This window comes from Neomonachus schauinslandi, chromosome 5 (assembly GCF_002201575.2).
Source record: "Neomonachus schauinslandi chromosome 5, ASM220157v2, whole genome shotgun sequence".
Taxonomy (NCBI): Eukaryota; Metazoa; Chordata; class Mammalia; order Carnivora; family Phocidae; genus Neomonachus; species Neomonachus schauinslandi.
In genome coordinates, this window is record NC_058407.1 from 61,039,167 (window position 1) to 61,051,196 (window position 12,030).

The window sequence follows — 12,030 nt, forward strand, 5'->3', positions numbered from 1 at the left end:
GGACATAAATCGAAAAGTGGGATTGGCAAACTTCATTCAAGCACTCTGGTGAAAAAATTGCATTTTTGTGAAGGATACTATATACTGTGTCTATATTTGGGGTTTGGGAACTGTGAAGTGCTTGGGTCACATACTTTGGTGTTGCCAAGGCTCTAGTGAAATTCAAGTGTCTGTCCTCCCTCCTAGAATTGTGAGCTAGGCTTCTATCTTATTAATTTATGACCCCAGAGCCTAGCACAGTACCTGGGACAGAGTCAGCCTTTAGCAGAAGACTATTAAGTGAAGGATGGATGAATGAATGGGTAGGTCAGTGGACAGATGGGCTGACAGATGGACAAATACGACCTTCATAGCTATGTATGTGGGGTCAGAAGACCAGCCCAGAGAACCTCAAAGCTGGGGCCTTCGTTTTGTTAGGGGTTTGTATCCTCTGGGATTCATACAAAAAAGGTCTCATGAAATGTTTGCTATCCTCAGCTATCTGAGCCTCTGCTTTCTCATTTGTGAAATGTGGATTAGCATACTCCTCCCCAGGCTGACTGAGTGGATGAAGCAAGCTTCAGTGTGCAAGGAGATCTTTTAATGCTGTGAAGTGCTGTACTAGAGTCAGCTACCATGAATGGTGGCAATGCCATTATTTCAAGGTCAAGGGTGAGGTGGTGTGAGAGTACAGAAACAAAGAAGTTGGTGTGTGCAGGGCAGCCTGGCTGCACAGGGGAGCAGAAGACCTGCCTGGAAGGGCACAACAGAGGTCCTGGATTCCTGTCTCTAGCAGCCCTGGGAAGCCAGGCCACAGAGTCTTTTCCTAACCACATAAAAGCAGTTCAGCCAGGGTCCCTGATCTGATGCTGGTAGAGTCCTGAGATCTCCCACAGATGAGGCTGTCAATTAAAGGTCTTCCTCTGCACCCCTGCAATCCAGCCTCCTGCCTCCCTGAGGAAGGGCAATTGAGGCTGTGACAAACCTCTCCGCCAAGATCTTTCTAGGGATAATTTGGTCAGGCTAATTATCCCATGTTAATTAGATAAGACTCAAATTACATGAGCCAGCCTTGCAAGCCCAGCACTTTGGGAGTTTTCAAGTTATTTTCCTGGTGTCTCTGATTTTGCTGGGAGAAAATGATTTCTTGCTCCTAGGCAAACTAAACCCACAAATTAGGGCAGTGGCTCCCTCCTGAGCCCTATAAAGGGGGAGCCTGAGATTATAGGCTGGTGAATTGCATCTCAGCCAAGGGTTAGCATCTTATTCCATCTCTCTGGCCTTTCCAGCATGAGCCGCCAATTCACCTACAAGTCAGGAGCTGCCACCAAGGGGGGGTTCAGTGGCTGCTCAGCAGTGTTCTCAGGGGGCAGCTCGTCCTCCTACCGGGCAGGGGGCAAAGGATTCAGCAGGAGCTTCGGAAGCCGGAGCCTCTACAGCCTTGGGGGCACCCAGAGCATCTCCCTCAACATGGCCAGTGGCAGCGGGCGGGCAGGGGGCTATGGGTTTGGTCGAGGCCGGGCCAGTGGCTTTGCTGGCAGCATGTTTGGCAGTGTGGCCCTGGGGCCCGTGTGTCTGTCTGTGTGCCCTCCAGGGGGCATCCACCAGGTTACCATCAACAAGAACCTCCTGGCCCCCCTCAATGTGGAGCTGGACCCGGAGATCCAGAAAGTGAGAGCCCAGGAGCGGGAGCAGATCAAGGCGCTGAACAACAAATTCGCCTCCTTCATTGACAAGGTGGGACTTTTTGGAGCAAGCCAAGCATAGAGCCCCTTCCTTCCTCTACCTTCACTGCCCTCGGGGGGCTCCCTGTCTGAACCAGAGGAAGGCAGGACACTCACTCCCCAGGATGCAGACACAGTGAGGACAGAGCAGGGAAGAACTGGACAAACCTGAAATCAGTGCTGAGGGGTTGGGGGTGTGGGGGGTCAGAGGGGCAGGAGGAGCCAGGGAGTTTGGTTTGGGAAGGTTTCCAGGAGGTCGGGGAAGTGGCCTCAAAGTTGAGAAGTAGGAGAGTAACAGTTTATGAAACTAGGAAGCCAGACAAAGGAGAGCTCCATGGCAGCCTGGGGTATCTATAAAACCATTGAGACCCAGTTTCTCCTCTCATAGGACCCAGACCAGCTCAGATTCTGGTTGAAAGACAAACTCATAGCCTATAATACACCCAGTGTATAAGGTGAGGCAGATGGGGATCAGTGATGCACTAGAGCTGTGGTCCTCAAAAGAGCTCCCTGAACCAGCAGCATTAGGATCACCTGGGCACTTGTAGAAATGCACATTCTCAGGCGCCACCTCATACTGAATTGTAAGCTCTGACAGTGAGACCCAGGAGCCCCCAGGTGATGCTGATGCCCACTTGAGTTTGAGAACCCCGAGGAAAAAAAGGGTAGCAGGGCCTTGGGAAATAGAGGCTTCCTGAACTCAGGGGAGCAGGGGAAGCTCACCAGGGTGACAGTGAGTAGGGTGGCAGCACATGAATAGGAGTTCACTGGATGGAGGTGGGGAAAGGAAGCCTAGGGAGAGGGAGTCATCCCATGTAGCATGGTAGACTTGTCCAGAGAATGGGGAGAACCTGGCTTTGAGAGAGAGTCAGGTGAGTGGTAGAGGAGGGGAAGGAAGGGGTGGGCACATTGCGAAGAGCACAGGAGGCATTTGGATTCGATCCTGCTGGTGATGGGAAACACCAGAGCACTTTGAGCAAGGGAATGGTATGGTATTTGCAGGCTGCAACTTGAGACTGCTGGTTCTTCCCCTGGAGAAATGCTCTGAGATCAGAGAGTTGGACATGAAAGCAACAGAGGAAGGCCCAAGACCCCCAGTCAGCTGAGTGCTTGCCTCTGGCTGGGCTGAGAGCTGACATGATGGAGGAGACAGAGAGGAGGCAGAGCACAGGCCAGGCCACCAGGCCCTAAGCAGGGGCGCCCAAGAGTGTGAAGGCCAGGACAGGCCAGCTTACGTGTCTAAGGACTTGCCTTAAAGAGGTGGTCCGGGTCGCTGGTGGATACTGGTTCAGGCAGATTTAGACAGGTACAGAGGAGACAGGCCTGGCTAATGGGAAATGAAGATGATGAGATCCTGCCCGATCTTAGGGGCTGCCTCCAGAAAGAGAACCTCAGTCAGACAAAGGGCCCTGGGTGGGGCAGGGTTGTGAGGGACATTTCCTAAGGGCTGAGGCTTACCATTTAAGCTAATGTAGCATAGGAGCACACTGCCACTGTCCAGGAAAGGAAACCACACAGCCTCTCTATTGATTTGGGTCCCAGGTGCGTTTCCTGGAGCAGCAGAACCAGGTGCTGGAGACCAAGTGGGAGCTGCTGCAGCAGCTGGACCTGAACAACTGCAAGAACAACCTGGAGCCCATCCTCGAGGGCTACATCAGCAACCTGCAGAAGCAGCTGGAGACGCTGTCCGGGGACAGGGTGCGGCTGGACTCAGAGCTGAGGACCATGCGGGATGTGGTGGAGGACTACAAGAGAAGGTGAGCGGGACCCCACACCTACAGGCTGACTGGCCTTTCAGAGCTGGGCTTTCCCAGCAGGCCCTGGGACACTTGCCTCTGGCCTCAGGGGCACTGAGCTCGGATAAGAGTGGCCCATCCCGAGTTCCCCTAGCTGGGCAAGATGAGGGCCCTCTCTGGATGGCCAGGCAGTCCGGACAGTGGAGAGTCAGCCTCTCAGGCAGTGAGAGGGCTGTCCTGGCAAGTGGCCACCTCCTTGGTGTGCTCCCTCCTGCTCCCCACTGGAGAGAGAGAGCCTCCCAGCTCCTAAGCTTGCTCAGTGGGTCCCCAAGTTCCAAGGAACCACCGTCCCCCTGCCTCAACCCAGCAGGGCAGGGACTTGGAGTTTCTCTCATGGCCCTCAGGTCGTGGACATTTGGGCCCCGCCCCCTCTTCCTGTCCCAGGGGATAGTTCTGGCTTCCTTAAGACTCATACTTCGAGATGGGGTGAAGTTATTAACAGGGGTGTCAGGCAGCTGGAGTGACACAAGGATCAGGGCTAAAAGGGGAAGCAGCATGTTCCTGTGATTTGCATACTTAATGGGAGGAGGAAGAACCTACTTACTCTCCAGGTATCAGGGGAAATCCAGACTCCAAATCATCTGGTCCCCTGGCCTGGGAGGGAGTTGCTTGCAAACCCTGTCTATAGCACTGGCTAAGTAGTCCTAGTGAGTTGGACAGATCTGCAAAGATATAGAATAATACCTGCTATATGGGACATAGTGTGGGCACCTCTTTTTCTGCTTTCATGATGAGCATGCACACACACACACACACACACACACACACACACCCCTTGCTCACTGCAATGCTTTCCCTGCAGGTATGAGGAGGAAATTAACAAGCGCACAACTGCCGAGAATGAATTTGTGGTGCTCAAGAAGGTGAGGAGGGGGTGAATATCCCTCAGTCACCCAGACGCTGGAGTGTGGAGGGCAGGAGAGGGAACAGAGAGGAGACTGAGGTCTGTGCTTCTTGTAGAATGACCCAGAGCTGAAGTGCCCAAGGAAGATGGAGGGATGTACTGCTTGAGACATCTTGGGACACCTTGATATTTACCTAGAATATATCACCTTGTCCACTTTTTATATTTGGTATGAGTGGCAGGAGCCCAGGTTGTGTCCGCTTTGGCTTGGGAAACAGGACATGCTTTAAGAGGGGCTGCAGGTTTACCTTCCAACTCTGCCTGTCTCTGGCAAAGCGCTCTGGCTGTCCTGGGCTCTGACTGCTGAATGACCCCCGTGTGGGAGATAGTACTCCCTCCTAAGCCCTCTCTTTGAGAAATAGAGGCAGTAACAAGATTCCATTTTGGATGGGGTGCAGAGGAGTTCCAAGGCTCGCAGTGAGTCTTGGGTGGAAGTCATGTTCCTGCTCTCTGGGTCCTGACTCCATTCCCTGGGGGCAGCTCGCGAGGGTTGGTGCTCGGATGCCAGTTCCTGGGAGAGCCCTTGTCTGAGCTTGAAGAATGGCCATGTCAGGGGGTCTCTGGATTCCTTTAGGATGTGGATGCAGCTTACATGAGCAAGGTGGAACTGCAGGCCAAGGTGGATGCCCTGGATGGAGAAATCAACTTCTTCAAATGCCTGTATGAAGGGGTAAGGCTCCATCCCCCAGTCCTATCCCCAGCTCTGTCTTCTGGAAGGACAGACATGTGAATGAGTAGTTGGTTATTCATTCCTTAGTAACTTTAAGAGCCCAGGGGATCTCCAGCATTTGGATGCTGGGGGCCATGTTGATCAAAGGAAAGCGTGCCATTTATCCCGGTGTGCCCAAATGATGTGTGCCATCAGCCCCAGCCTGGCCTCCAGATGTCCCGGCCTCACTTCCTCCAGGAAGCCATGGGTCCTTATGGGGTTCCCACTGGTCTTCAGCCAAGGATATTCTCATTTCTGCCTGTCTTCTCCCTGCCACTTGGGTGTCTCCCTGGGTCTTGAGCAGGAATCTCCAGGGACAGAAGTAGGGAGTCTTCACACCCTTTCTACTGCCTCTGACCATCTGGCTTCAAGCCTGAGCCTGTTGGCCAAGCGTATGTCGGCTCCTGTGTCCTTAGTGTCTCGTGTGGTGGCCAGGCTGTTTTCTCACTACCACTACTACTTCCTCTACTCCTGACCTGTCTCAAGTGACAGACAGCTGGGCTGTTTTCTTCCTGAGCTGCTTCAAACTCATTCAACAGTTTTCAGATGTGGTATTGAAACATCAATGGGTGGCTTTGGGGAATGAAGCTTGCATCTATTTAGGAGGGCCTAGGGGATCTCCTGCTAGGAAAGGGCCATCACCTTGGCATCTTCTTCTGCCCACAAAAGGCATTTCATGTTTCTTTTTTTCCCGTGTAGGAGATTGCTCAGATCCAGTCTCACATCAGTGACACGTCTGTCATCCTATCCATGGACAACAACCGGAACCTAGACCTGGACAGCATCATTGCTGAGGTCCGTGCCCAGTATGAAGATACCGCTCTGAAGAGCAAGGCCGAGGCCGAGGCGCTGTACCAGACCAAGGTGGGCTGCACACCTCCCCAGAGTCCATGTCCCACCATGTCCCACACATTTTCTGGGAGCACAGAACTGTCCCGGGTGTTGGGGAAAGCCCAAAAGGAGGAGAAGATGAAGCTCTTAGACTGATCCACTTAGACTGGGGCAGTCATGGAAGGACACTCACAGCCAAGTGCAAATGAATGTGGCATAGACAGAGTCCTGGATGCTGAGGAGACAAAGGTTAGGGGACCAGGTGGGGCAGGTCAGGGCTGACTTCCTGGAGGCGGAGGGTTTTGAACTGAGTCTGAGAGGGAGAGAAACATGGGTAGTTAGCATCTCAACTCCCTCATTAATTACAATAAATTAGGGGGTCTCTTGAGTGTGATCTGAGATCAGGTAATTCCTACCTTTCATTCAAGTCCAACTGCAAGGATAAAGGGGGAGTATGAGTCCCTTAGATCTTAACTCCTCTAATGGGTCATGGGTGGGGAAACGATTCTTTAGATAATTTGGTTTCTCTGATCAAGATGGCAACTTCCTAATTGTTTCATGCTGTTTATCAGGTTCCTTCTCAGCAGAGATTCACACGCTTGAGGACTTATCTTGTCCCTCCCTCTGCCTCCTTGCCACCATAGGGACAGAAAGATGTGGCCAGTAGGGGTGAGAGGAAGGGAGGCTTTCAAGGCCCAGATAACAACACAAGCCAGGGCTCCTTGATAAAAGTTTAAACCCAAGTCTCTAGTCCCCACATCCCTACACGTGATTGCTGCAAGCCAGTGTCAGTGTTGGCCATGTGGCCCAGCCACTCTGGATTGTCAGTGGCCAGTGCTTAACCCCAGGTTCCTTCCAGAAGAATTAGGCAGGTCTGCACAGACATGATTTTTGGATCATTTGCTGTTTGGGGTTATACACACCTGCACTTCTCCATCTGGAGGTAAGCACTTATTGACTAGAGTTTCATTAGTATAGTTCTAGCAACAGAATTATGAGGTCTTATTGTTATCATTCCCCTTTCAAAGATGAAGAAACCAGGGCTCAGGGAGTGTTAGTAACTTGCCAAGATTACTTAGCTGGTAAGGGATGGAGCTGGATTTGAATCTAGATGACTGACTGCCAATTCCACAGTGTTTAGACAGAAGATCAGGACATGACTCTGGTAAGAAGTGTTTATAGTGAGGGTTTGGGATGGCCTGGGAGTGGAACAGAGAAGGATGCTTGCCTGTTTGCCTCAAAAGGAGACTGCTTGGTGTCAGAACTGGGGAAGTTAGTGCCTCCCTCTCTGTCGGTGTGTAGGGAGAGCCATCCTGCTCACACAGCCTTGCAGAGGAGCAGAAGACCACCATCCCGCCCCCATGTTTATCGTCCCAAGATTAGCACCAAAGATAAAACACAGGAGCATAGTGAGACTCCCCCCTGCCTTCCAGGGGACCTGGCACCTTTAAGAGGAATCTTGAACCTAGGGCCTTGTTAGGGTCAGCTATGACAGCTTGCACCAGGGACAGAGAAAGGCAGTGCACAACCACCAGAGTTCTGAATGTCACACTTTTCCAAGTTCCTCTTAAGCCAGATTCTGGGGTAGAACTAAAATGTTCTCTTTGACTCTTCACTGGATGGCATCAAAGGCAGGAGTGATCCTGAAACTAGCAGATGATCTCAAATTCATGGCTAGCAGTGTTGGGGAATAGCAGAACCTGCCACCACACCACACACACACACACACACACACACACACACACACACACACACACACAGTGTTCCTCATGCTGGGAAAGACTTCCAGTAGCCTGGAGCCCAGCTGAGCTATGAAGGAGAGGAAGTCACAGAGAAGACAGGTCCCTGCCATCCAGTCATGCTAAGTCTGATGGGGAAAACTCAGAATGGTGTGCTTGTAATACAGTGTGGTAAGATCTATGGACTGGAGTCCTAGGAGCTATGGAAATAGAAGTACACCCAACAGGCAGATCAAGGCAGGCCTCCTGGAGGAAGTGACTCTGCCCTGGCTGAGTTGGAACTAGCTAAGGAAAAAGGGGAAATGGGTGGGGAAGGGCTTACCAGGGGCAGGTAGCAGTTGGTGCAAAGACTCAGAGACTTGAGAGAACAGGGACTTTAGGGAACGTGGAACTGTTTGGCACAGGTGTAGAAACAAGTAGATGAAGGTGGGGCAGTGAAAAAGAGTCTGGAGAGACTGGTGGATGCCAAACCTCAAAGCACCTTGATGCCATGCTCATAGTCTGATTTTGACCTTGACTTTGAAGGGCTATGGGTAAAGGAGCATCACAGTCGGAGTTGAGTGTTATAAAGTTGCAGCGAGTAGAGTAGAAGGCTTTCAACAGTTCTTATGGCCAAATCTAACCATCAGTGAGATGACTGTGCTTAAGGCAAACAAATAAATCCAGGGAGCAGATGGTTGAGTGGGAGGCTGTTGGTAGGCCTGGTGAGGTTGGGGACCCCCACCCACCTGTCACACTCTGAAGACAAAGGCACAGTCTGCCAATTTGAACTCAGCCAGGCCCTGAGTCAAGGTCTCTGCTTTGCTCCCTGTCCCCCTAGTTCCAGGAGCTCCAGCTAGTGGCCGGCAGCCATGGGGATGACCTCAAACACACCAAGAACGAGATCTCTGAACTGACTCGGCTTATCCAAAGGCTACGCTCAGAGATTGAGAGTGTGAAAAAGCAGGTAAGGGAGCTTTGGGTGGTCCTGGCTCATTTCCCAAGGGAGGAGTGAACTGCTTATCACACATAACTCCTCTGGGACCAGGGGGTCCACTTTCTCAAATGGACCCCCTGGTCTCATCCCCCACACTTACCTCCCATCTGAAGTCTGGAGCAATTGGGAGGGTCTTTTCAGAAAGCCAAGTAGCTGAGAATAACAAGCCTCCCTGACCCATGTTGACAGGACTCCTTCACCATGGATGTGGCTTTGCTGTAGGAAGTGGGGCCAGACAGAGGAGGGTCCAACCACAGAGAGCTCATTGGGGTGAAGGGAGGTTCAGAGAGCCTTAGAGCTCAGGGGAAAATGCTACCTTCTGACCCTCAGTGCTCCAACCTGGAGACGGCCATCGCCGATGCCGAGCAGCGGGGCGACTGTGCCCTGAAGGACGCCCGGGCCAAGCTGGATGAGCTGGAGGCCGCCCTGCACCAGGCCAAGGAGGAGCTGGCCCGGATGCTGCGCGAGTACCAGGAGCTCATGAGCACGAAGTTGGCCCTGGACGTGGAGATCGCCACCTACCGCAAGCTGCTGGAGGGCGAGGAGTGCAGGTGAGTGGTGGGAAGGGTCTTAGAATGTTAGAGCTGGAAGAACTTTTGGAATCTTCTGACTCAGTTTCTCAGAGTGTGGGAGAGGTTGCTGGACAGCCTGGAGATACTTTTCAGGTCACGCACAAACATAGCTTTAAACAGCATCTGGTCAGTTAATGAGGCAGCGATATCCTTTACAGGTCTCCTGTGACTTTCCAGACTATGATAGGGAGAAAGTCTCAGTGTGGTGCTGTCGTGTCTTTAACACCACCCGGACCCTTGCAAATATCCCTATTACTAAAGAGACAGTAGATCCCAGGTTCAGAGCCTCTGGCAGACAATAATATCTAGCCCAAAATTTTCAAATTACTTTATTTTCATTATATTTATTTTTATTGCTACTTTTTTTTTTCTTTTTTGGTCAGGTAGTGTTGGCTAATTTGCCCTGGTGATATAAGACTTCTTTTTAGGAAAAATGCATTTTTTGTTATAAAACACACAGCCAATGAAAAGTACTAAATATATAACAGTGTGAGTTGTGCATGTTCATAGCAACAATCAGACAGGTGTACATGAAGCATTGGTATGTGAAAAACCTTGATCTACCTGAGCACCCCTGTATCACTGAGACTCACAGGGGAGAAGTTACTGGTCTTAAAATCAGACAGTTCCTTAATGGCAACAGATGCTAATATTTCCACATGTGTATTTATTCTGGCATTAACCTCACAGGAATAAAGAAATGGGATAAAGAGAAACCCAGAGGAGGGACCCTGAGGGGGTGTTGTTGTTGGGAGCCCCAGGTTTGCAAGTTGGCACATCTCTGAAGTGGGAAGAGTAACCTTGGGGGGCGGTGGTACCGAGCCTGCAGGAATACCGAGGCCGGCTGGCAGGCTGGAGGGGCTCGTGGAGGCGGGGCTAGGCTGGCTGCTGACTTCAAGCTGTGGTGTGGGGAACTCGGATTCCACGCACTGGAGATTCACCTACGCTTTTCTTTCCGCACAGGATGTCTGGAGAATACACCAACTCCGTGAGCATCTGTGAGTATTTCACACCTCTGAGGGTATATTTGTAGTCCATCAGTGGATACGAAGTAAGCGGGTGCCTACCGCCAGGCCCCCATGGAACAGCCTGGGCTCTGCCTGGTAGATCACTATGGTCACCATCGCCTTGCTTGCTGAGACCTCTTCCTCTGTAGAGTTCCTGCTGCCAGCTTCCCATCACATTCTGATATTTCACAGGGGCCCCTTCCCCAGAAATCTCACCTATGCTGGGATGAAATCCCCAGTCCGCCCTCTTCTACCTCCCCCACCCCGGCTTTCCTGCATGATGGAGGCCGTGAGCTTCCTGAGTCTATCTCCGCACCGAGAGTGGAGACCTGCGCCCAGACCCGCGGCGCAGCGCCTGTGGTAATGTGGGCTCTGTAGCGTCCCGCCCATTCTCCTTCTGAGACAGGCCAGCCCAACCTTCTCTAAATCAAGCAGCCAGGAAATTCTTTGAAAAAAATTAAGAATGTATTCTAAAGTTAAATGCAAGACCTGTTGGCTTATGTGATGCTTTGGGGGAAGCTCTTGCTATTCCTCTTGGTCCAAAGAATGAGAAGGTGCCTGATTTGGGGATCCTGTGGGATCTGGGCTATTTATGCCAGAGCTTGAGCCGCTCAGGCATTGAGCATACGTCACTAGAGTCCATAGTTGATGTGAAGTGTTTGCCTAAGAGGGAGACATCTAGGCTAGTTGCAGCTGGGAAACTGGAGGGGACTTGGGGTCACCCCTGTCCGGGGACATACACTTATCACTCCTCCCTGCATCCCCCACAGCGGTCATCAGCAGCACCACGGCGGGGACCACGGGCGCCGGGGCCGGCTTTGGTTTCAGCGGAGCTGGCACCTATGGTTACCGGCCCAGCTCTGTCTCAGGGGGCTACGGCATGCTGTCGGGGGGCTGTGTCACTGGCAGTGGGAACTGCAGCCCCCGTGGGGAGGCCAAAACCAGGCTGGGGAGTGTAAGTGAGTTCAAGGACCCCCAGGGGAAGGCCTCCGCTCTGAGCTCCCCTGCCAAGAAAACCACAAGATAAAGGGAAAGTCCATTTCCCAGCCGTCCACCTCACCCGGCTCTTCCCCCAGACTCCTTCTCCAGGAAACTCCTGTCTCACATTTCTCCTGGTCTCCTTCTTGCTTTCCTTTGCCACTGACATTTCCTCTCTTCCCCTCCTGCCTTAGTCTTTCTGAATCTAGAATCAGGATTCTAGCCCATCCTTCTGCCTCCATACTAAGAGACCCCCTAACTCAGCACCCCCTTCCTGAAGCATTGCCAACAATGATGGCCCGGACCTTGCCCTGGCCTGCACTCCTCCCCCAGGGGAAGGTTTCTCTCAGAGGTAACCCCCTCCATGCCCTGGCTTAGGTCATTTGGCCACACGCTCCATGAGCTCATGAGATTACAGGTCCACCGACAGACACGCAAGGACTGTCTCCTGTTACAGCAAGCCCGGCTCAGGCGAAACACCAGGTTATAGCTTATATCTTGTGCAGCCCCTGCATATATAGAGAGTTGGGAGTAGCCCTGGGGATTTGTCCCACCCGTGAAGGGATTTGTGCCCTCAATCTGTGAGTTCTTGTCTTTGTTCAGGCCTTCCCTCCCTGTTCCCCACGTCTCACTGATAAACTTAATAAAACTCATGCAGGACCAGGCTGCTTCTCTCTCCCAAGGGGATCCTCATCTCAGGGCACATCTGGATGTCCTGGAGCCTGGGGCATCGAGGTCTGGCGTGTTCCACAGCGCCCCAAAGTGTCTTTTAATCTGAGGGCAAGAGATCCTTACTTGGACCGCAGGATCCTACT

At 52.1% G+C, this 12,030-nt stretch overlaps 1 protein-coding gene across 1 annotated transcript; it reads left to right on the forward strand.

The window, feature by feature from the left end:
- The first annotated feature begins 1,252 nt into the window (after positions 1-1,252).
- LOC110577431 (keratin, type II cytoskeletal 73) lies at positions 1,253-11,264 on the forward strand. The gene is made up of 9 exons (XM_021686755.1): positions 1,253-1,716; positions 3,246-3,460; positions 4,302-4,362; positions 4,978-5,073; positions 5,812-5,976; positions 8,503-8,628; positions 8,989-9,209; positions 10,194-10,228; positions 11,008-11,264. Exons 1-9 carry the CDS (start codon positions 1,270-1,272, stop codon positions 11,262-11,264), a joined length of 1,623 nt encoding a protein of 540 aa, XP_021542430.1. The 5' UTR covers positions 1,253-1,269.
- The last annotated feature ends 766 nt before the right edge of the window (positions 11,265-12,030 follow it).

Excerpts from the sequence above, each read along its gene's own strand:
- LOC110577431 (XM_021686755.1), top strand. The coding sequence starts at position 1,270 with ATGAGCCGCCAATTCACCTACAAGTCAGGAGCTGCCACCAAGGGGGGG. Across the intron at positions 1,717-3,245 it reads TCGCCTCCTTCATTGACAAG|GTGCGTTTCCTGGAGCAGCA; the intron begins GTGGGACTTTTT and ends TTTGGGTCCCAG. Across the intron at positions 3,461-4,301 it reads GTGGAGGACTACAAGAGAAG|GTATGAGGAGGAAATTAACA; the intron begins GTGAGCGGGACC and ends CTTTCCCTGCAG.